The sequence below is a fragment of the Centroberyx gerrardi genome, chromosome 6 (genome assembly GCF_048128805.1).
Source record: "Centroberyx gerrardi isolate f3 chromosome 6, fCenGer3.hap1.cur.20231027, whole genome shotgun sequence".
NCBI lineage: Eukaryota > Metazoa > Chordata > Actinopteri > Beryciformes > Berycidae > Centroberyx > Centroberyx gerrardi.
In genome coordinates, this window is record NC_136002.1 from 13,374,073 (window position 1) to 13,397,450 (window position 23,378).

The 23,378-nt window shown below is 42.9% G+C and overlaps 1 protein-coding gene across 1 annotated transcript in view; it reads right to left on the minus strand.

The window, feature by feature from the left end:
- Positions 1-23,378, minus strand: part of si (sucrase-isomaltase) — a 71,399-nt gene that overhangs the window by 33,358 nt on the left and 14,663 nt on the right. Inside the window, exons 10-22 of the mRNA XM_071895848.2 lie at positions 22,380-22,511; positions 21,870-21,989; positions 17,427-17,540; positions 16,821-16,905; positions 15,977-16,094; positions 13,117-13,288; positions 11,012-11,128; positions 8,659-8,813; positions 7,560-7,644; positions 3,933-3,989; positions 1,335-1,459; positions 1,008-1,096; positions 370-419 (exon numbers count right to left, since the gene is read on the minus strand). Of these exons, the coding sequence (XP_071751949.2) occupies positions 370-419; positions 1,008-1,096; positions 1,335-1,459; positions 3,933-3,989; positions 7,560-7,644; positions 8,659-8,813; positions 11,012-11,128; positions 13,117-13,288; positions 15,977-16,094; positions 16,821-16,905; positions 17,427-17,540; positions 21,870-21,989; positions 22,380-22,511 (1,419 nt within the window). The remainder of the gene's footprint in view (positions 1-369; positions 420-1,007; positions 1,097-1,334; positions 1,460-3,932; positions 3,990-7,559; positions 7,645-8,658; positions 8,814-11,011; positions 11,129-13,116; positions 13,289-15,976; positions 16,095-16,820; positions 16,906-17,426; positions 17,541-21,869; positions 21,990-22,379; positions 22,512-23,378) is intronic.

Genomic DNA, 23,378 nt, shown 5'->3' on the forward strand with positions numbered 1-23,378 from the left:
CTCAAATGTGTTAGACTTACTGTATAACTCCCAGATCTCATGTCCATCAATCAAACAGCTGTTTCCTAATAGATTTCCTGTCTTAACACCCAGCACACTGCGATACTAACACACAGGAAGAACATGCCTAACATGCATTAAACATGCAAGGCGATCCGCAGGGCTGTGTGAAGCGGGAACATGGGATACTTGAACCAACAAAGCTACCGCTGGGTAACACGGATCAATCATGCTTGGTGCAATGCAGCCGCTGTTCTGGACTGGAGAAGTCTACGGTCTCTCGTGGTTTGGGACTCCTGAGTCCAGATCACAAGGAATGTGTGGGCAGGATTTGACAGATGCTGTAGATGTGTGTAGGGGGAAACTTACATAGACAACAGAGAAGTTGTAGTGCATGTGGTTGCCAGTTTCAACTGTTTCTGTAAAAAGAAGAAAGAAGAGGAGCCATCAAACAAATGTCCATTCTGTTCTTTTCACTTCATTTTCAATTTACTCTTTTCTCTTTCAATTTCTTCTTTTCAAATTGTTTTTATTTCCAATGTCTTCTTTCTTTCTCTTCTTCTTCTTTTCTGTTTTCTTCTTTTCTCCTTCCTTTCTTTCTTTTCTTTCAATTTCTTCTTGCATTTCTTTGTCAATGTGGTTTCTTTGTCTCTTTCTTTCTTATTTACTTCCATCCTTCCTTCTTTTCATTCTCTCCAGTGAGATCATGTTCAAAGTCATAATATTGTCACGTTTGAAATGTAATGAGAATGACACAATTGATGTTTACAGTCACACAGTAGGGTGACTGACCTTCACTGTAAATTTGTGCGAGCTGAACACCAGCGTCTGAAAAGATCATGTTTGACTCATGTGATGTTGTCTGTGCTCCACCAGATAAGAACTTCAATTCAAGGCTCATAAAAGAAAGCCGGGAGGTGATAACAGGATGCAGACGACTCTCTCTCTCTCTCTCACACACACACACACACACACACACACACACAAAGTGAGAAAAGCAACAATACCTCGGGAATCTCCATCATCCCAGAATAGCTCCCCAGCTGCCTGCTGGTTGTCGTCAAGAGCAACGATCAAACCCATGGGGTTACGCCGACTAGAGAAACATATCGACACACACACACACACACACACAGATAATCAAAGAAATCAGAGAATCAAAGAATTCCTAAAGACATCTGTGCAAACAAGCGCACATGAATCAGGAGAGGAGACACAGCTTTGTGTGTGTAATGTATGTTTATGTGTTTGTGCGTGTGTGACTGCTTGTTTTTAAGTGTATGTGCTTTCTACATGCATCGGTGTGGTAACTGTGTGTGTATGTGTGTGTGTACCTCTCTGTGGTGGTGACAGCAGGTCTCTGTGTGGGGAGAATAGCTCCACCTCTGATGTGTAAACCAAGCTTATCTGCCGGCAGATGCATATCAACATGCTGCTTGCGGGCTGTCACTCGCTCCAACTGGAAATAGGTTGGGAAAACAAAATCTATTAACTGACCCTAAGTTCTCCCACCTCCCCCCATGTGCAGAGGGATAAAAAATGATGGTCTGTGGGCAAGACAATCTCCATTTTGCCCCCTTTCAAGATTTGGATAGTGGTGATCATTTTACACTAGCCCGGACCGCAAAATACTGGCCCTGGGCTGGCATGAAATTTCCATCTGCACAATACAGCTTGACTTTTGTGCTAAAAGGTAGGTAATGGTTTCATTATATTAAATCTGAACCCCAAAGCCTGCAATACAGTCTTGTTATGCATGACTGTATGCTTTGTCTGCATTCTCCTTACCTGTCTCTGTTCTGTACAGCACTTTTAACGAGTGCAAGCACTGTAAAGCACCGTGGAACAAACTTGTTTTGTGTTAAAGCGCTCTATAAATAAAGTTGACCTGACTTGACTTGATTTAGTAAGTTGAATTCGCATAATTAACATTTGGGAATCTGAAATGTATCATCAAGGTACCTGAAAATGCATTGTTTCAAACATTCTTTAAAAGCAAATAGTTGGTTTGCAAGGCAGTATATTGCCTGAACAGCTGGTACATCCTTGCAATCAGGCACTGATTCCCTTTCTGCACACACAAGCCTTATTGTGAACAATGGAAACAATCATACTTGAGAGGTTTTTGAAAGGTTTTCAAGAAACTTTAGAAAATTAAATGGAGTGATTGGGTCACTTGAGAAGGACTTAAAGTGTGTTATTTTTCACATTATAACTATATAAAGTGTGACTGTTCTGATCCTATAATAAGCATTTATTTAATCTTTTGGAAGAATAGACAAATTATCCTGCCTCCCTCTCTCTCTCTCTCTCTCTCTCTCTCTCTCTCTCTCTCTCTCTCTCTCTCTCTCTCTCTCTCTCTCTCTCTCTCTCTCTCTCTCTCTCTCTCTCCTCCACTTCCATGTCTCTGAGGGCCTAGAAAGAGCTCAGTTAATTTCCGAACCCCTGCGGACTGAATCCTCAGACCAGCCTAAGACAATTTAAAACTCTCTCCTCTCCTCTCCTCTCATTCTCCTTCTCCCTCCCTTCTTCTCTACCTCCTCCTATTCTCTCTTGTGGTGCTCTAATTCTGTTTTTATCCTTTTCCCTCCATTCCCATTTTGTGTGTGTATCTGTGTGTGTGTGTGTGTGTGTGTGTGTGTGTGTGTGTGTGTGTGTGTCCCATTCTATGCAGTACAGTAGAGTATGGGTGTGTGTGTGGGCTGGAGTTACTGGAGCGTCTATAAGCAATTTCAGATCTTATCACCCCCTCATTGTCTGCCTTAAGGAGGTCTCCTCTAGCCTACTGCTCTCCTCTTCTCTCCATCCCTGTCGGCCAATCCTCCCATCTCCCCACTCCTCTACATACTTTTTATCCCCCATTTCCTCCTCTCTTCTCTTCTCACCTCTCCATGTCTCCATGTTCCCCTCCTGTCCTCCTTTTCCCTCCTCTTTTCCCTCCCTCCTTTCCTTTCCGCACCCCTCATTTTCCTCTCCTTCATCCCCTCTAATCTGTTTTTTTTTTCTCCTGTTGTTCCTTTCCCCTCTAACTTGTTTTTTCTTGGTCATTTTCTCTCCCCTCCTCCTCTTTCCTCCCATCCCCCACGCCCAGATAATCACACGGGACCAACCAGGACAAGGGCCGGCGGCAAGACAGCCAATCTAATCGCTCATCAGATCAGCGGGCGCTTTACACCGCCACTGTGACGCCCAAATAAGGTCCCAAAGGAACTCAACACCTCTTTTATCTCTCTGTCAGGGAGATAGTCCCTCTCTTCTCTTCTCTGTCCCCTCGTTCGCTCTATCTTTGTCCTCACTCTCGCTCTGTCTTATCTCTCCCGTCTCTCTGTCTCAAACAAAGAACTCGAGGCAAAGGCTTTCATGTGATACATGTTGTGTGTGTATGTGTTAATATCATAGGCGTGACATAATAGTGATAAGCCGGGGCGAAAACATTTTTGTTGGGCGCCCTTCCTCCCCCACATAAACACTTTCTACATCACAGCAGGTATTTCTATCATAGAGCGGACAAAATGACACATGGAGAGGACACTGTGTCAACTCGCATACCGCCAACAGTAACCTCTGATCACCCTGGACAGCAGCAGCTATACTGGACAGTTAGGTGTTCAACCTCATGAAGCTTCAACAGCCTGGTCTCTAAATCAAACATACTTCTCTTGCATACAGCTATGACAGATCATCCAGATATTGGAACACACTTAGCAATACAAATCAAGCTTGCTCACACACCAGTATTCCATGACAATCACAAAAGAAGAAAATGTCTATCGCTGTAAGTATGCACAGAAAGGTACAACAGCAACAACAATAATCATAATGGTAATAACAATCATCATCATTGTGATACTGAGAACATTTCTAATAAGTCTAATATGAAACATGCAAAGTGGATTTACAGGGAACAGTTTTAGAGCAGGGAATAGTCTTACCGTCTCATAGTCATACCACACAGCGTCCGGGATATACGCTCTCACCCTGTCCACCCCCTGCAGAAAACAACCACAATATAGACATTTTTTCAGGTGTTTAAGTGTTTGAACAGCGACCTAAATTTGGTCTTTTTTTAAGCTGATGATTTCTAAAGCAGATTAGTCATGAAAGGATGAATAAGAGGCAAAAGAGCAAGTTGTCAGCTTTTAATTTTGGGTCATCATTGGCTTCTGTGTTAAAGCCGGTCAGCTGATACATGTTTGCAGCCAATAACACCTACCTTAACTCTCTGCACCCATCCTGACACTTTAATCTTACAAGCCTAAACATGAGGAGACAAGCTACAAAACAAGGGCAACGTGGATATTTCCCTTTGAGATGTATCATCAAAACTTAAAATTAATAGAATATTCACACAAAAAATTCAACGCATAAAAAAGTTATTTCAGAACTACCTATCATTTTATATGAAGTTTCCACAAAGCCCTTGTGACATGTCAGTTGACACTGCTATGATGCAAGAGATGATGGAAAAGACAGCATCAAGCAGCGACCGATAGGTGACAGCCTTTGATGGCTTAAGGTGGTGGACAGACAGGAGCAATCAATAGCAGAGCGCCAGGTCTTTGATAGCACTGTCACTCCTCTGCTCTTTCTGACAGGACAGAACAGAGAGTGAGATGAGAGGACATAGAGAGAAAGAGTGAACTACAAGTCTTTTTCAAAAAGACCAAATAGTGAAATATGTCATCTGTGTAGGCCATGGCCGTCCGTCAAAGGCACCGCTGACACCAACACTCGCTCCCAATCTTGCCTCTGGAAGCCCTCTCTACTTCTCTCTCTCTCTCTCTCTCTCTCTCTCTCTCTCTGTCTCTCTCTCTCTCTCTCTCTCTCTCCCTCTCTGTCTCTCTCTCTGTCTCTCTCTCTCTCAGTCCATTTCAGCAGCATGTCCTATTTTAGGCCCTCAGAGGCCTGTCATTAGGAACAAGAGAGAGGGATGACAGGAGGCCAGGAAAAGAATATAAAATAAACGAGTAAGAGAAGAGGAAACAAAGGAGAAACAAGACAAAGGCAAACAAGAGGAAAGATGAACAGCATACAGCAAAAAAAGTAAATGTAGAACACTATACAGAGTGAAATGCCAATTAAAATGTGTTGTCGTGACGGCCTGTTGAACCAATTTAAATGACTGTTGATGTCCTCTTCCGGGACCTCGTCCACAGTTTGAGCCAGATCACCTGTCACAACTGCTGCACAGCCTGTGGGATGACAGCCTGGGGGAATGGATGCTCCCCCTATACCTCGTTTTCTGGTGCCTGATTCGCTCCCGGCGGCTATCACTCACCCCACTGACTAATGGGGAGGGACTGCAGGAGTTAGCATGGCTGCTAACTGTGATTGAGAGGGACAAGGCGTGGGGCCTGTATCCTCATTTAGAGTACTGAGGCTCTGTTAGCCATAAGGTAAGATTTGATCAGGTGGGCTAAAGATTCATACTGGCAGGATGATCAGATGGTAGGTAAGAGGGAGAGAGAGAGAGAGAGAGAGATGGATGGATTGAAATGAGACGAGATCACAAGGGTGAGTTGAGTGCAGCTGATTAACAGAATGCAGATGAGATAAGGGAGCCAACGTTTGATGAAGGGATGAGGGAGAAAAAAAGAAAAGAGAGTAAAGGGAAAAAAAAGAAGGGAGCGCGGAGGCATGGAGGAAGACCAGAGGGGATGACAGAGAGAGAGGGAGAGAGAGAGAGAGAGAGAGAGAGAGATCTCCCTAGTTTATCACAGAGATCAAGGTTAAAGCGATCTGAAAGATAGAGCCAGAGCATCATTAGAGAAAGAGAGAGACAGGCAGAAAGACAGAGTGATAGACAGATAGAGGAAGATAGGAAGAGAGAGAGAGAGAGAGAGAGAGAGAGAGAGAGAGAGAGAGAGAGAGAGAGAGAGAGAGAGAGAGAGAGAGAGAGAGAGAGAGAGATGAGAATAAAGAAGAAGGTAAGTGGAGGTAGGCTGTGAAAGGTTGTTATCGACTGGCCTGTGACCCTATTCAAATACTTGATACTGTCTTCACAGATTAACAGCTTGGTGCACCTGTAACCGATAGTAGGCGCTCTGTCCTCAGTGCCTACCCACAGCTCTGAATGCACTGCGCTGAATATTCAGTCTCATCTGATCTGTCACATGGAAATACTCAATGAAGCAGGGAGCAGATACTTACTGCCATTGCTAATCAGAAATAGCAGTACAACACATATCCAGTGTGAGTCAGCAGCATCCTGCCCTTGACAGACCAGGGAGCTGGAGTCAATATCACAACAGACCAATACCAGGCCTAGTTGAGCCCACGTCAAGGCCCATGCATCCCGAAGGCACTTTGAATCCAGTCAAGACAATCAGAGTCCTATTTGGGGGCCAAGATCAAAATAGCAGGAGAATCATTCAAAATTGATATGATAATACTATTCAGCAGTGTTTTCAGACATTTTACAGAAAGAACAAAGTGAGGATGTCTCTTGTGAGTTCCATGTATTTCTTTGATGTTATTTGCATCCGTACCAGGAACAAATATGAGGCCTAACATAAAAAAAAAGAAATATGTGAGACAAGAGCAAAATGGGAGGTAAAGGGAGGCAGGGTTGGATATCCGCAGTGACAAACACAATCTTGCACTGCTCAAACGCACCCTGACTGTAGATGTCAATGGGTGACAGAGGGTGTCTTTTGCATGTGTCAACTCAATTCTGACTGTATGTAGCAACATGGCCTCCTCATGATTCCACTTTCTAGGTTTCAGCTCTGTTCAGTACATCAGTGTGAAACTACCTACTTAGTCACCTGACCTCTCCGCCACCCCCAGGAGAGCATAAACTCTGAGGCACCGCAGCCACAAACCCTCCACTTCTTGTATTAGAAACTTTTTCACAATCACACTGATTGAAGTTACTTCATCCCCGGCCCCACTTTGAATCCAATTCGTTTTCCGCTATTCTGTAATTCGCGAGAGGCCATGCTAAATTGCTTATTAATCAGGCCACTTTGACATGACCGCAATCTCTGCGTATGCACACATGCACACGCACGTACAGGCACGCAAGTTTACAAACACACACACACACACACACACACACACACACACACACAGGCACGCACACACACACACACACACACACACACACACACACACATACACACACTCAGACAAGCATGCACAAACACACACATACACACTTCTATCTACACTTCTAATCTGCCAGTAATGAGGTCAGTGCTCTCATTAGAGCTGAGAGAAAAGAGGGAGGATATGAAAGAGAGAAGAAAGAGGGATGAGAGGAGGGCAGGGCAAGAAAGAAAGTAAATCCCATGTCATGTTCTCCCAGCGGAGGTCAGTGTGTGTGTGTGTGTGTGTACGATTGTGTGAGTGTTTGTGTGTGTGAGAGTGCATGTGTAATTGATCCTCTCATCTGCCTTCATCTGCAAGGCACATTTTTGTATATACTGTATATGATGTGTGTGGTATGTATGTGTCTATACATCCAAGTAGCCCAGATTTTGTGCATGTGCATGTGCATGTGCATGTGCGTGTGTGTGTATGTGTGTGTGTGTGTGTGTGTGTGTCCGTCCACTGACCGGGTCCAGTACAGGTGTGATGAGCAGGTGTTTTCCCCAGAGGAACTGGCGGTCCACTGACCAGGTGGCACTGTCAGAGTAGAACCTGGGGAGAGAGGGAGAGGAGCATACTATGAATTAGATATCTATTCCATTATGATTTGGCTTGCAAAAACTATATCCTAGACCATATTCATTGTGTAAAACCAACATGTCCTTCTTTGCTCAGGGTTAGTGAAGTCACATCTGCGTAATGACATTGTCCTACAACAACCTTCGAGGCAATGTCTGGATGTGTGCTAAATATTATTTTGCCACTGTTTGTTTCTACCCTCATCATTCATAATTCATAATACTAATTCCAAGATGTTCACATTTAACAAGGTGGCAAAAATGACTGTTCACAGCCTAACTTTTCCACTAAAACCTGAAGTTACCAAATTGGATGCAGGAATGTCATCTCATCCCACACTCAAATCTCCACATCCATATTTTTAACACACACTCTGTTAGGAGGAAGGAAACCTGCACAATAGCCTGTTTATACAACAGAGAATCTCTATCTCTCCTTACAGTGTGATGGTAAATGCCTCATGGTCACAGGCCAATACTCTCCTGGTGTATGAGCCTTGAAAAAAACTATTTTAGATTTCATCTTCAATCTGTCAGTTTCCTAAGCATCACACGGTTTCTGTTATTTATGTATAGAGGGATCCTAAGGATTTCAGGCACTCTTGACAAATCTATTTGAGTGCCATCCATAATCATTACCACAATTTGGATCACAACAAGCAGGCATAGTTTTGCTCAAATAGCTGTTAAAGGCAACAGCAATAGGCTAAAGGCCAGTAGCTATATCCATTTCTACATTATGTTTTATAGATCCAATGAAAAAAAAATCTCCCCCCTAACCAAGAAAAACTGGTTAATTTTCAATTTTCCTGTTGATGCCCATGTGACTATTTCACAATGCATCTTCAGTTGCCTCACTCGGTGTCAGGGCTGTGAAAAATGTTTTCCATTAGTCTAAGATAAGATCATAATATAAATTACTGATAAAAAGGCTAAACTGGCAGTATGAGGGTTTCACAGTGCATTGACAACATTTTGAATGACTTACTCGTGCATGACAGGACGTACAACAGTCTCTCCTGCGGTGTGGGCTCTGTAGAAGAGCGTGTAGAGGTAAGGCAGCAGGGTGTAACGGATGTTCAGGTAATGTTTGGAGCTCTCTACCAGCTTAGAGGCAGGGCCAAACGCAGCTGGATCCTGCGGCTGGAGACAGAAAGATGGATTAAAGAGATGGGGTTGATGAAGGAGACAATGATGATTGCATGAGGGAAGGGAGAAGGTGGAGGGATGAAAGGAGGGGCAAGAGGGGTGGAGGATGAGATAGAGGGGTGAGGAAAAAGGGACAGAAGCAGAGAGGGAAATAAAGGGAGGAGAGGGAAATGACTATTTATATATGCAGTAAAAGGAGATAACAACAGGAAAAACACATTCAAAGGAAGAACGGTTGAAAATCAGAATAAATACATAATAGGAGACTTTTTTTGACATTAAATGTATTCCAATGAAGGATCAGGATCCTTCCCTAAAGAGAAAAAAAGAGCAAGAGGAAGACATACAAAGGAACAGAGAGAAGAGGGAAACATAGAGAGCAAGAAATACATAGACATCCCTGTAAAAACACAAAATAGATGATCAGCAAGAAACTAGCTGACTGAGAAACTGAAGGAGAAAATGTAAAAAAAAAAGAGCAGAACTAGAACAGAATGATACTTTGATAGACAGTAAGAGAGAGAGAGGGAGTGAGAGAGAGAGCAAGAGAGAGAGAGAGAGAAAGTTAGAGAAAGAAATAAAGAGGAAAAGTGAGAGTGAGAGAGAGACAGAATAGAAGTATGATTTAAATCCTATGATAGTGGAGTGTGAGAGGGTGATTAGCTGCTAAAAGGCCCTGCTCCTCTCATCTGGCTAATCATTTATGCCCTCGGCACCTCTGAGAGTGTGATGAGAACTCTGTGTGTGTGTGTGTGTGTGTGTGTGTGTACGTGGACTATGGCCTGCATGGCCCTGTGATGAGAGCCATGATTAGGGCAAAGCAAAGGTCACACATTAGCTGTCTCGTTTAGTGGAAATCGTACTTCAAATTCATCATCATCATGTCCCTGTCCTCCAGCAAATACCCCCCACCCCCACCCCACCCTCTCTCTGTCTCCCCCCCCCCCCCCCCCCAACCAACATTGTGCTATTTTTGCAGCAGTGATGATGAGCAAGGAAATGTCACACAACGAATATTGCGAGAGCATCCATTTTCACGCTGTTCAATGCTAGGGACAGAATTCCCTTCCAAGTTATTTGTGTTCATCTGCAATAATAGCTTGGTAAGCATTGTCAGTAAGACCTCGAGACATAGAAAGGCATCAGAGTATAAACACTGATCATCCATTCATGACACAAGACTACTAATTTGACATTCAGCATTCAACACATTGATAGTACGCTTGTTTGAGTTACAAATAAAATAAATGTCAATAATACATGACTGATAAAATGCAAGGCTAGTAATTAAACTGCTTTTTGATCTATGAAAAAGAATAATCATTAGCATCATTAACAGACTTGAGAATTCTTGTCAGTGTGAGTGCTGCAGGATCTGAACTTCAGATAGATTAGAAAAGGTGTGAAAACACCTGAATTTAACTGATCAGCACTTTTCTGGTAAACTCATCATCGTACGGTTTGTCACACCGAACTGGGTGATACTTTATTAGAGGTGCTGCTCAGGCGTTACGAGCCATGAGACGAGACATCCTGTCCTACACATGGAACCAGAATCACAACTGGAGTGAACAGGAGCAGCAGTCCTGTGTCTGGGTAGAAGAGCAGCAATAACACTGCCAGAGTTCAGGGTTTGCTGCCTATTTGGGCCATCCAGTACTCAAACTGTGTGCACTCATGGTATTTAAAGGCACTTTGGTGGAGTGTCCACCAAATGGCATATGTTATGTTCTGGTAGTTTAACAATCCTATACTGAAGTGTAAAATCTCAACATCCGTGACTAGTATCAGTTTTCTGATGCTCATTTAGCTACTTTTAGCTACATTTCACTTGGTTCGGATGTTTCAGTGCCCACTGCGGCCGTTCTGAGCCTGGATGGTCAACTGCTAGCGTTCCCAGTGACAATCGCCTATGAATGTGTTCCCTTTTCAACATTATAACACTACTTTATCCCCGCAGGTAACAATTCTACAAGTCCTGCGAAGCGATGTGGATACTGTATGGACCTCCTGTTCTTTACCACTTTGAGCATGTAAGTCACAACACATATACAATTTTATGTAAACCCCACAATGCGCAGATATGAAATGTACACCCTGCAGCACTTTAGACCATGCGGTGGCTGTGTGATACGTAACTCTAAGATTGACAGTCTCATATAAGAGATGTAGCATGAATGCCTCGACAGTACCTTGTAGCCCTGGGCGTTGTGGTTCCGGCTGAAGGGATAGAAAGCTCCCACCTGCATCCAGCGACGACACAACTCCTCACTGGAGTCGTCAAAGAAACCACAGATGTCAGCTCCGATCTGAAAACAAATGAAAATACAGGAAGAGGGAGGACAGGTTGACATTTACCCAAAACCTATAGCTGTTAAACCTTTTTTCCACCCCATGGCCAAAATGTTAAATTTAGTCTAATGGAACCATCCAATTGACATGTCATCTGACCTTCAAGAAAAAGACATGTTTTTGGGTCCTATCCCGTAAAAAAAAAAAAGAAAAGGCAAGTACATTGATGCATACAAGATGCAAGCAGAGATTGATTCACCCACACACTGAAACACTACAAAATAAAAAGAACAGAGCAATGGACTGCAGCATATTTATGTATTCTTTCTCAAATATTGTACGGACAAACAAAAAGAAAAAAAAAAAGAATCTAATAAAATCTAATAAAATCAAATTCTGTCATGAATCAGTCAGACCATTCCTGAAGAAAGAAAACAAATACTTAAATTTCCAGGTCAACAAATCTCCAGGATGGAGCAGTGAGCATTGGGTAAAAAGCGGGGCTTACGTGATAACTGGCCACATATTTGTCTTTTAAAATGTCTTTCTTGTTGTCGGTTCAATTCAATCAAGATTTATTGGCAGGAAGCAGATGTGGACAGTGATGTTTATTTCCATTAATTGCACAATGGAGTCCAAGAAAGAGACTTCAGTCAAAGGCCAGTCCACAGAGACTGCTTGCTTGCTATTGTTTACTACCGGCCACATTTTACAACAGACTCAATGGGAGGGAATCGATCCAAATCCCATTTCCCCTGCTCTCTCTCTCTCTCTCTCTCTCTCTCTCTCTCTCTCTCTCTCTCTCTCTCTCACTCACTCACTATGTGTGTGTGTGTGTGTACCGAAGAATTGGAAAAACCTAACATCTGCTTGACACAGTCGCACCAGGATGTAGTTGGCATCTCTGAGACCGCCTGACGTGCACAGCTGGAGTGTTTGTGTGTGCATGTGTTTGACCCCCCGTCGTTTTCTTACCGCTGTTTGCACTCTGTGCATGCAAGTACAGACACATGCAAGTGCACAGTGCAAAGTCTGTGTGTGCACTGTCTAGCAGTGTGTTTGCATGCGTCTGTGTTTTTGAATGTTTCTGTTCCTGCATCCAGAACCAATGTTCTTCCAGCCCATAATGGATCTCATTACAGTCCCACTGTCTAGCCTGCCTCTCTGTCTCTACGCATAAATCTGAACATAGAACTCAGTCAGAATCTCAAACCTCTTTTATATGGCAAAACTTTCGGATTTTCTAAGATCTGTTACAAGATCTTTTTGTAATAGAAGAGTTAGTTAGTTAGCTTGTTCATACCAAGATTACCAAAATATATACTTGACATTTCTCTCTTATTGTTAACTAAGGTAGCAAATTAAATGAATTGATAATGAAAGTAAACCGTACTGTAATTCATCCTGTCAAACCCCTGTGACTCTCTAAGGGATTCTGAACCACAAGTCAAATGCACCAGGGTCAATGGCTACTTGCTGAAAGATGATGCACCGGTGTGCAGAGTCACACTGGCACGCTCATGGAGCTCATGGGTGCCTGGAGATTTTGCTCAAACGTAAAGAGAATCCAAAACAAACAAAAATGTGACATTAATTTCACTCAAACTGAGTGAAATCATCCTATAATCAGATTTTCCCTGTTCAATGTTAAAGCAATTTGCAACCTGGCCAGCAGCCCTTTATATTTTGCAATCATTTCTGTGTTTGGTGTGTGTGCCGTGACAATATAAAAGCTGAGAACTGTTTATGCCACAAAACTACGAAAGTCACTTTTCTTTATAACAGTTGACTGAACTCATGACCAGATTTTTTTTAAACTATTGCTCAACTGAGAAGCCATTCTTTAAAAATAAGAAAAAAATAAAGAAAATAGCTCTTACAACCCTGCTTGGCCCTGTCAACTGGGCTGAAAAAGTAGAAAAGGTTTTTCCTGTTGTACCACAGGGAAACTCACACTAGGCATAATCAAAACAGTATTGTCCCATCTTTGAAGCTTACTACTCACATAGGGAACCCCAAACAGGCCAAACTCCAGCATGCCAGGGATGGCCCATTTGATGTCGTTCCAGTTGGCAGCATTGTCCCCCAGCCAGTGACCCGAATACTTCCCCACACCTGGGAAGGAGGAGCGGGTCAGCATCAGGGTCCGGTTTCCACCGAACACACGCTGCAGAGCCCTGGATGACAGGGAGGGGGGAGGAAGGACAGAAGCAGAGAGAGAAATAGAGAGACAGGGAGACACAGAGAGGTCAGACAGAAAGATAGGAGGACAGAATGAGAGAGAGAGAGAGAGAGAGAGAGAGAGAGAGAGATTGATCAGATGGGGACAAAGCCAGAGTGAGTTCTACTTTTCCTACTGCACTGTACATTATTATTCTATTTGATGAGGGAGATCGAAGCACCATTGATTTCCATGACAATACACAGCCCTGATGATGTTTACAAAATGTGTCTCCTGCCAATAATACATTTTAATTAGTAGACGGAGGGAGAAAAAGAAGGAAGGAGTAAAGAAAGAGACAAAAGAAAGATGGCTAGCTTTAATGCATAAACTGTGAGTCAGCAAAAGTCGACTTCAGAGGGCTTGTGATTCATGGTCTCCAGCGCATGTGTGTGTGTGTGTGTGTGTGTGTGTGTGTGTGTGTGCATGTGTGTGTGTGGTATGTTTTTCTGCATGCATGCATCTATGTGTGCCTTTGTGTACTGTGTACCTGTGTGCATATATAGCATATGTACTGTATTATGTGCACATATAACGCAGGCAATACCTCTGGGGCAAGTCCCATAGAAGGAGCCTCAGGCCTTTCTTTTGATTCTGTAGTCAGTATATGTTTTCCAAAACCAAATCTCACAGTAGGGCCTCACTAACAGACAAACACCATACTGGGGAGATGTTTAAAGGGCCAATTCATAATTAAAATGGGAACAACAGGGAGCCCCATCAATGTAAAGCCCAAAATGAGATTAGAGACATTTTTCTTCAATGTGTAGCTAATTAGCAAAGTTATGCAATGACTGTCTGTGTCTGACAACCAAATATGAATGTGTTTACATTTGCCTGTCAACACTCAAAAAGTGAAACTATAGTGAAATTGCTCTGAAATTTGGCAAAAGAATGATGGGGAAAAGCTTATTCTCTGTCTCTGCGCCCCAATTCTTCAAGAATGGGATATCTGGTAGCCAAATGCCATGCTAACCTTTAAGGTGCCACTTTTTTTCTAAAAGTTTCCCAACTGTGCCATAATAATATTACTGTGGAAGAACCTCCCTCTATAGAAATTGAGGCTACTTTCAGGAAAACAGTGACACCTGAAAGGTTAAGGTGACATTTTATTCAAATGTAATGATTTTCATAGGTCTTTGAGATACACCTGGAAGCTTATGGCAGTGATGAATCAGCATAAAATAGCTGGAGAATATCACAATATGTAAAAGACTAAGGTGTTAGAAAAGTAAAAGGAGGTGGATGGACCCTTGTAGCTGTGATGCAAGATATGTAATCTACTGTGAAAGTTAAACATTATCAACGTTTTGAGAATGTAATTGTCTTGCTCAGGCGCCACCTTTGCTGCTGCCTTTTAACCTCAATAACTTACATCTCTGTGCATCAGTGGGTGTGCAACCGCATTTATTTAGTTTCATGTAGTGATATTTTCCAGCAGCCAGCAGCCCATTAGTGCAGGTGTGCATTCTTTTCTAATTGCTGCAATTTCCATACCACCACCATTAGTGCACATTAGAATTCCGGCAACTGAGGCCAACTTTACTTCAGCTTTGTCTGAAATTACCAGCTGAGGGCTCAGAGACTACTGGAATTTCCGTCCTGAGATACATAAGACCAAGGCCTTTTTTTATACCTCTGCGACATCTGTGAGGTTTGCATTGTGTGCAGCACTTGCAGAACAGTCATCTGACTATCTTTATAGTCATTTGAAAATGAATCATAGAGGTATCGGTAGCAGTGGACCTCCTCAGCTAGTCTCTCTTCAAATTGCTCCGTGCTTGTTTGTTGTGATTTCGTGACAGGAATGGAGGTTGGCTACCTGAATTTTGGTGGAAATCCCACCTCACTCACCTTTCAACCCATCATCGTTTGTGCAGGCCCTGAAGTGCAGTTACATTTGGAGGGAGATGTGTGCCATCTGCACAGACCTGGTGGGCAACGTGCGCACACGACGCACATGACACAGCCCTCACACACCACAGTTATGCATTGATAAGCAGGCCTAAGCTGCGTACTCACACTAACAAATATCCATAGATTTCTCTAAATGTTTTTAACTATAGCCACATATCATATCCAGCTTAATGATGGGTATCTGTACTGCATTAATGTAACTTCAATCTAGTGTATGCTCTATGAATTTCCACAGCTTATTTGAATAATTATCCCCTACATTCACATTGATGTCTCTCTATAGATTTGTATAAGTCATGGGCCCTTAAACTTTTTCAGCGCCGGACCCAAATGAGAAATTCATTCTCTCACCCTGGGAACCGGGCTCATTAAAACATATTTCTACTCTTATGACTTGGGATCCCACTCGCAATTGGTCTGCAAACCTTTTTTTTGGAGTCACAGGCTATAATTTAAAGAAGGGCATAAGTCATTGTGCTCAGAGCCACCAACGGACACATTTCACCATTGCAGTTTTCTGTGGAAGCCAAGTCAGCTCCATAATCCTGCTCTATGGCCATGACTCAATAACCTGTGATTCTACAGCAGTTAATTTGAAAGATTTCGGGCAGTTGACTATTGTGCACTATATCGCATTTGTACATTGTGTCCGCCAATGCTTCTTGGTTATAAAGAGGTGCTACAACCTGGCCAAAGTCCTTCCATCATTGATTCTGGATGTACTCACTTTTCACTAGCCAGCACCATAGAGTATCCGTAGAGACTGTGGACATCGTAGTGGCTCCCCCAGTACTGCTTGGCATCCATACACAGAGTCTTACTGTACATCACCTCATCCAAAATCTCTTGGGGGGAGAGAGGAAAGGAGGTGAGGAGATGAGGTGGGGGGTTGAGGTAGAGGGAAGCAGGAAATAAATGTAAAATATAGGATGGAGGGAGGGAAGGAGGATGCAAGGAGACAGGGAGAGAGGGTGCAAGGAAGGAAAGGGGAGGCAGGGACAGAGGGAGGGAGAGGGAGACATTGATATATACCGCAATAGGAAGGGAGAACGAGGAGGAAATGAGAGACAGAGAGAGCAATGGAGGAAGAGGATGACTAAAGAGGAGAGCAATAAAAAGGTGGTGTCAGGGGAGTATGCCTTCTCCAGTTATGATCATCCTGTCTGGGACACAGTCAGAATAAAAGACATGGCAGAAGAGTCATTTTCAGAATTCTTCACTAGGGACCCACTATTTCAGATGAGTTTTCCTCTGGACCTGAACTTACTTTTGTGGGCTATTGTGGCTAATTTATCAAAATGTACTCCGTATTCATGCTGTAAGCTGCAAGGCTACGGCATTTCTTTATTTGTCTGTACATTGCAGTAATATGAGAATGCTATTATTACACAGTCGTATAGATTTGTTTTAATTTGGGGGCCTATTATAATGTTGCAATGATACAACTCTGAGACCCGGCCCTGTCTCTGAAGAACACAGTGGAAATCCATTAATTACTGTGGGTATTATAGTATTGTAAGTATAGTATTGCAAGGTATAACTTGGTTCTAAACCCAAGTAGTGAGTCTTACTTGGAGTGTAGGGAGGGTAGTTGAGGTTGTTGTCAGCACAGCCTTTAGTTGATCCTTTCTTGAAGTTAGCCACCTCATTCATGTCCTGCAAATAAGACACAGGGAGAATGTTCAGTAAAATGCTTGAACCAATGATTGAACTCATTTCAACTGATAACTGCAATCATTTATCTGCCACCACACTAGGTTTTGAATCAAGGTTTCCTCCACCAATATGATAACATATTGAAAAGGGGAACATATCTTATTTTCTGCTGATAGCTAAACCCAGGTCGCCCCGAGTTGATTTTAGCTAAAGTGTTGGAAGTAAGAAATAGTCCTTCAGGATGGGAAATTATGCATATTACAGAAAATATCCCAAGTAATCAATGAGTCAATTTCACCTTTCTGGTTAAGGAATCATCTACAGTATAATATAAATTTCACATTAAAAATGCTGCACTAACACAGACTCAGAATGAGCTTTTGTTCATAGCTCTTTATTGGCCTCACTGTTAACCCATGTTGAAGCCACGGCCACAGAAAAGTTTTAGAATTTCCATTTGGTTAGAGCTCAGTTCATTAAAGCATACTGACATGCCATTTATGTGGTTAAAAGTGACTTACGATCCAGAGGGCGTCATGTTTGATCTCCTGGAAGAATCTCTCGTACTCATCAACCCACCAGTCTATACAGTTTGGGCTAGTGTAGTCTGGAAACACTGTCTCTCCTGGCCATACCTGACAGAGACAGACAAAGAGGGATGATGTGTGCTTACATGCACATTTTTAGATTTATATCATGTAAAAAAAAAAGAAAAAAAAATCTATCTCTCCCTTCAGCTCTGATTTACTTATTCTACTTCCCCCCCAGAACTTGTTCTTACATATTCATTCTATTGTCACAGACATACTCTAAGGTCACTAAGGCACTGGCCTTTGAACTGCTTACCATTGGTTACTTGTAATTTTGGTGATATAGGAATTTAATCTTATTCTACTGTTGGACTGTTGTAAGTCGCTCAGGAAATGAGCATCAGCTAAAAGCCTGAAATGAAAATGTAAAATATTCCAAAGTTAGTTCATTTTGCTGAAACATAGGGAGTGTAGGTTATTGTGCTGCCTAAAGCTTTAGAATAAAATTAGCTAGTTCGAACATTATTCTGCCATTACTGTGTGTGCTTCCCCACTGAGAATATTTACTGCAACTGTTGATTTAGGAATGCACCACGACCATAATGTTTTGACAATTTGTTTTTTTCTTGACTGGGAGGACTCATATTAGCATTCTAGCTTTCATCATCTTTTTTCAATCTTTAGAAACATCTGTAATATACCTTTAACTGGGATACAAGCTGCAGTAGCATATGCAATACTGTGTACATGTGAACAACATGATGGGGCACAATGAGCTATATTATTATGGTGCTGTGGGCATACTGACTCTTACAGAGGCAAAACTCAGCCTATGGGAATGTCATAGAAATAGCTTAGAGATGTAGAAATGACAAAGAAAAGAGAACAGAAGAGAGATGAAGTGAGGGAGGGGGCGGGATGGATGAGAGAGAGATGGCAAAGGAGAAAGGGGATAGAGAGACAGACGAGGAGAGGAAGAGAACAGGGGAGAGGAGAAATCGATAATGCAATAGAAATCTCCAGACGTGACTCTGTGTTAGAAGTCGTCCTTAATGACATGTATTGAGAAAAATGATTAATCCACAGAGAAAGACAGAGATTTTCTGTGTGTGTGTGTGTGTGTGTGTGTGTGTGTGTGTGTGTGTGTGTGTGTGTGTGCATATCTGTGTGTGAATCCTTCTGTAGAGCATAGTAGATATTAAATCTCAAGGTTGCTCCACTCTAGCTATCTTTTACCTTTACTTCCACTGCCAATAACTTTACAGCCCAGTTTGCAGCAAAGACATGAATCATGCTCACGTGCGTGCGCACATGCACACACACACACACACACACACACACACACACACACACACACACACACACACACACACACACACACACACACACACACACAGTACACACAAACAGATTTATAGGCAGATGTTTTTGGCAGTTGGTCAGAACTCCAAGGTCAGAGCTTATTGATAGTCCACCGTAGTTCCTATCATTCTTTTCCCGGTCAATTCTTCCTTTCTTTTCCTCTGGATTCTGTCTCTCTGACCTCTCCAGCTGCTTACTAATACTGATACCCCAGTTAGCAGCTCAACAAATCTGTCTGCCTTTGTACCTATCTGACTCTGTCTCTCTGTCTTATGTCTATTTGCCTGTTTTTGTGCACTTCTGTCCATCTGTCAGTCTGCCTACACGTGTCATTATCTATCTGTCTCACTCCCTCTGTCTCTCCTTCTCTGCCTACCAGTCTCTGCCTGTTTGTCCCCCAATATGTCTGTCTACCTGCCAGCTTATCTGTCTCTTTCTGTGTTTACCTGATAATCTGTCTTTTTGTCTGTCTGGCTCTTAGTGTGGCTGACTTTCTGTCCGTCTCTCTCTTTCTCTTTGTTTTTGCATGGCCGTCCCTCTACTTGCCTGACTCTCTGTCTGCCATCCTGTCTCTCTCTACCATTCAATATGACAGCCACTCTGTCTACCCGTCTCACTGTCTCCCTGTTTCAGTCTGTCTATTTTATTGTTTGTTTTTATGTCTGTCTGCCTATACCTCCTATCTTTAAATCAACACACTCTGTAGCTTCATATACTTCTCTCCATTTTTGCCTCTGTGCCTGTAAGCAAAAATGTTCATCTGAGTTTGCAAGGTCTTGCTATGATTTCTACTAACTCACACATTGAAACATACGGGGCCACCGGGAAAAGCTTTTATCCTTTATCTACGCTAGCAATTAGCTGTCTTAAAAGCCGAATAAATACTAGCCTGTCACTGTATCTCCCTTATCACTGACATACCTACCACAAAGGTCATTACTCAAAGGCCTCGCTGTTTTCATAACCAGGACACACACATTCATATGGAAATAAACTAGAATCAATTATAATCACACACTTGCACGCACAAACATAAAGCACAAACAACCAAGAATAGCCCCTTCTCATTTAGAGAGATGGACACACACAGATGCACATCGAGACTCACCCTTTCTTTCTCGCTTTCTTTCCCTGTCTCTCTCGCTCTCTCCCATAAACACACACTTGCACACCTAATCTGTGATTCTGTGATGCAGAACATTTTAAGATTAAACACTGATGTGGAATCAATGCATATATTTGACCTGTTACAAACAGCATGAAAAAGCGATTAGCAGAGGCACTGGGCGCTAATCGTGTGGGTAATCAAACGCAACACTATAAAAGCATACGACCAGCAGACTTATACCCCCTCCCCCCTCTCGCCACAGGGGAGGACTTCTAAACACGTGCTCTGAGGGGATAAATAAAGGATCAGAAATAACATACCGGAGGCTGCGACTTACATTAGGGAATATGCAGATGATCTAGATGGAGAGTGTGCGGTTATATCAGTCACACACACGCACACTTACAGACAAATGCTCATATTCAAGCAGCTTGCTTATGTACACAGTTCCATGGCATATGGCAGACTTGCAGAATGCACAGGCTGATACCCTCAGTGGGCCACTTTATTAGGTACACCTAACTGGCACGATGTAGTGCCTGCTTTTGCCTTCAGAACAACCTGAATTCTTTGAGTCATGGAATCGGCAAAGGTGCTGGAATTAATCCACAGGAGTCTTGGTCCATGCTGACTTGATTCATGCCGATTTTCTACTGGCTTATTCATGGTACGAAGATCCTGTTCCACCTCATCTCAAAGGTACTTCATTGGGGATTGCACAGTAAACTAAAGTTACTCTCATGTTCCTGGAGCCACCTTGAGATGATCTATGCTTTGTGACATGATGCATCATCCTGCTGGAAGTATCCATCTGATGAAGGGTAGACTGTGGCCATGAAGGGATGCACCTCAGCAATAATTTTAGGTACACTGTGGTGTGCAAACAATGCTCCATTGGTACCAAGGGGCCGAATGTGTGTCAAGAAAACATTCCACACCATTACACCACCAGCAGCCTCTACTGTCGACAGCACGTTTGGTGATCGCGTGCCCACTGTAGCCTCATCTTCTTGTTCTTAGCTGACAGCAGTGGAACTCGACACGGTCTCCTGCTGCTGCCCATCCGCTTCAAAATTCAGCGAGTCGTGTCTTCTGAGATGTCCTTATACACACAGGCAGTTTGGAGAGGAGCAGTTGTTTCACTGCACCCCCTTGCAGCATTAGCCAAAAATTGGTTCTTGATGGTTTAATTTCCCCTGCTTTGATACTGCTGTGCAAAATGTGGTGCAAAACTGTGACCAAAGAATAGTGTGCATTTATACCCGCCTTCTACTGCACTCGCCAAGACATCATTGTGTTGAAAACGCTGGCTGTGCATGCCACTTATGTCTTTGTGGACAATTTTAGAAAGAAAGAAAGAAAGAAAGAAGATAATGGAGAGTTAACTTCGATTATACACGTTCCTCATGCCGTTTGCCCCCCAAAGCTAACTTTTCAACTGCATCTATGTTGCTGCACACCGCTGCAGCACTGAGCTGTTATTTGCATTCTTGTGGCCCGACTTAGCTTGAACAAGTGTTTCCATTCTCCTGTGACCTCTCGCATCAACAAGGTGTTTTCGCCTTCAGGAGTGCAGCTGACTGGATGTGCTTTGTTTATCGCACCATTCTCAGTAAACTGTAAACTGACACTGTAGTGTGCAAAAATCCCAGGAGGTTAGTCATTTCTGAGATGCCGGAATCAGTGTGTCTGGCACCAACAGTCATACCATAGCCAAAGTTGCTTAAATCAGGTGTGTTGCCAATTCTAATGTTTAGTTAAACAGCAACTCAACTTCTCGACCCTGTCTGCATGATTTATAGTTTATTTGCACGTGGCTCACTGTCTGGAGGAGTGAGCTGTTTGTCCGAATGAGATCCTAATAAAGTGGCCACTGAGTGTATTTCTACATCTATATGCATACTCTGATTCAGATACACACATGCATAGACATACAGACAGACACACACACACACATAGCTCACCTCTCCCAGTAGAGGTGTTTTCCCATCTGATTCAGTGACCCAGGCGTTCTTCTCTGTCCCACGGTCGTAGGAGCCGTATGAGGCATTCCCAACCCTCTTACTGGTGGCTATCGCTGGATCCTGGGGACAGAGGAACACACTGATTACAATAAAATGTGAAAAGGGCAGAAATGTCATTTCTATTCAACTTGACATTCAAGAACAGCAATTTGGCCCGTACACTACACAGTACATAATATGCCTGCCAGAAGCTTTGACATTGTTGTCATAGAAATGAACGCTGGTTTGGTGCATCCGACTGAGAACACATGGCAAAAACATAATGTGGCTCAACGTTCAAATGACACATCTTTGTGAGAATCTATGTAAGAAACAATAAGACATGAATAGGCAATGATTTTTGAACTGTCAATGTGGAAGTTGATCATTAATAAAACCAGTGATTGGGCCAGGAGTTCTCTTTTATATGACAGGTGTTCATATTGGTGGCCAGGTTGAGGTGTATCTTACCAGGATGAGGATGTATCTCTGTCCCTTCTCATGAAGGTAGTCGGCAAACTGTGGCAGCTCACTGAACTTGACTGTGTCATAGGTGAAGTCTTTCTTATCCTCCATGTAGTCTATATCAGTGTACTGGATGTCCTGGAGTAACAAAAATATTATTAAATTAGGAGACCATGATCTTTATGAGTTTAAAGGTTAATTGTGGTCTATTTCAACCTGGACCTCGTTATGACCATTGCTTTCATTTGCTGTAGAGTGTCCCTGCATCCCAAATATAAATACATACACAGGGCCATGAATTCAAAAAGCAATTAAAACACGTCCTTTCAACACAAGACCACTTAATGGGACCTTCGTACGTCCAATGTCAAATTATCCATTGCCTGAAACTTGCGTATATTGCTAGCCTGGTAAGACCATCCTGATCACGTGACCGCACATTCTGTTTTGCTCCACGGATCAGTCTGGACTTCTAGCCGCCCACACCGATTTCCTGAAATTACAATGTAACCGGGCCAATCAGGGACTGTGTCGTAGTTGATGACATAACCGGGCCAATCAGGGACTGCGTCGTAGTTGATGACATAACCGGGCCAATCAGGGACTGCGTCGTAGTTGATGACATGAAATACAGGCCGCCGCTGGCAAAACAGTTATGGCGTCTCCCTAAGCAACGAGCGGTAACGTTAACGTTAGTAGAGTAAGCACAGCCATAAGTGCAGTTATTGCAGAAATAGACTCAATAACATAAGAACAAGAGTATGCACTAGCGGAGTTTCTCGGCGGAAAATACGTTTTCGCCGTTCTTCCATGTGGATTTGAATTTGGATTCGCTGATTGGCTGAAGGAGTTTGTCTGTCAAGGCAAGTCCTCCCGCCCACTTAAATCGATGTGGGCGGCTAGAAGTCCAGACTGATCCGTGGAGCAAAACAGAATGTGCGGACACGTGATCAGGATGGCCTTACCAGGCTAGTATATTGCAGTATTAGATATGTTATTTGAACT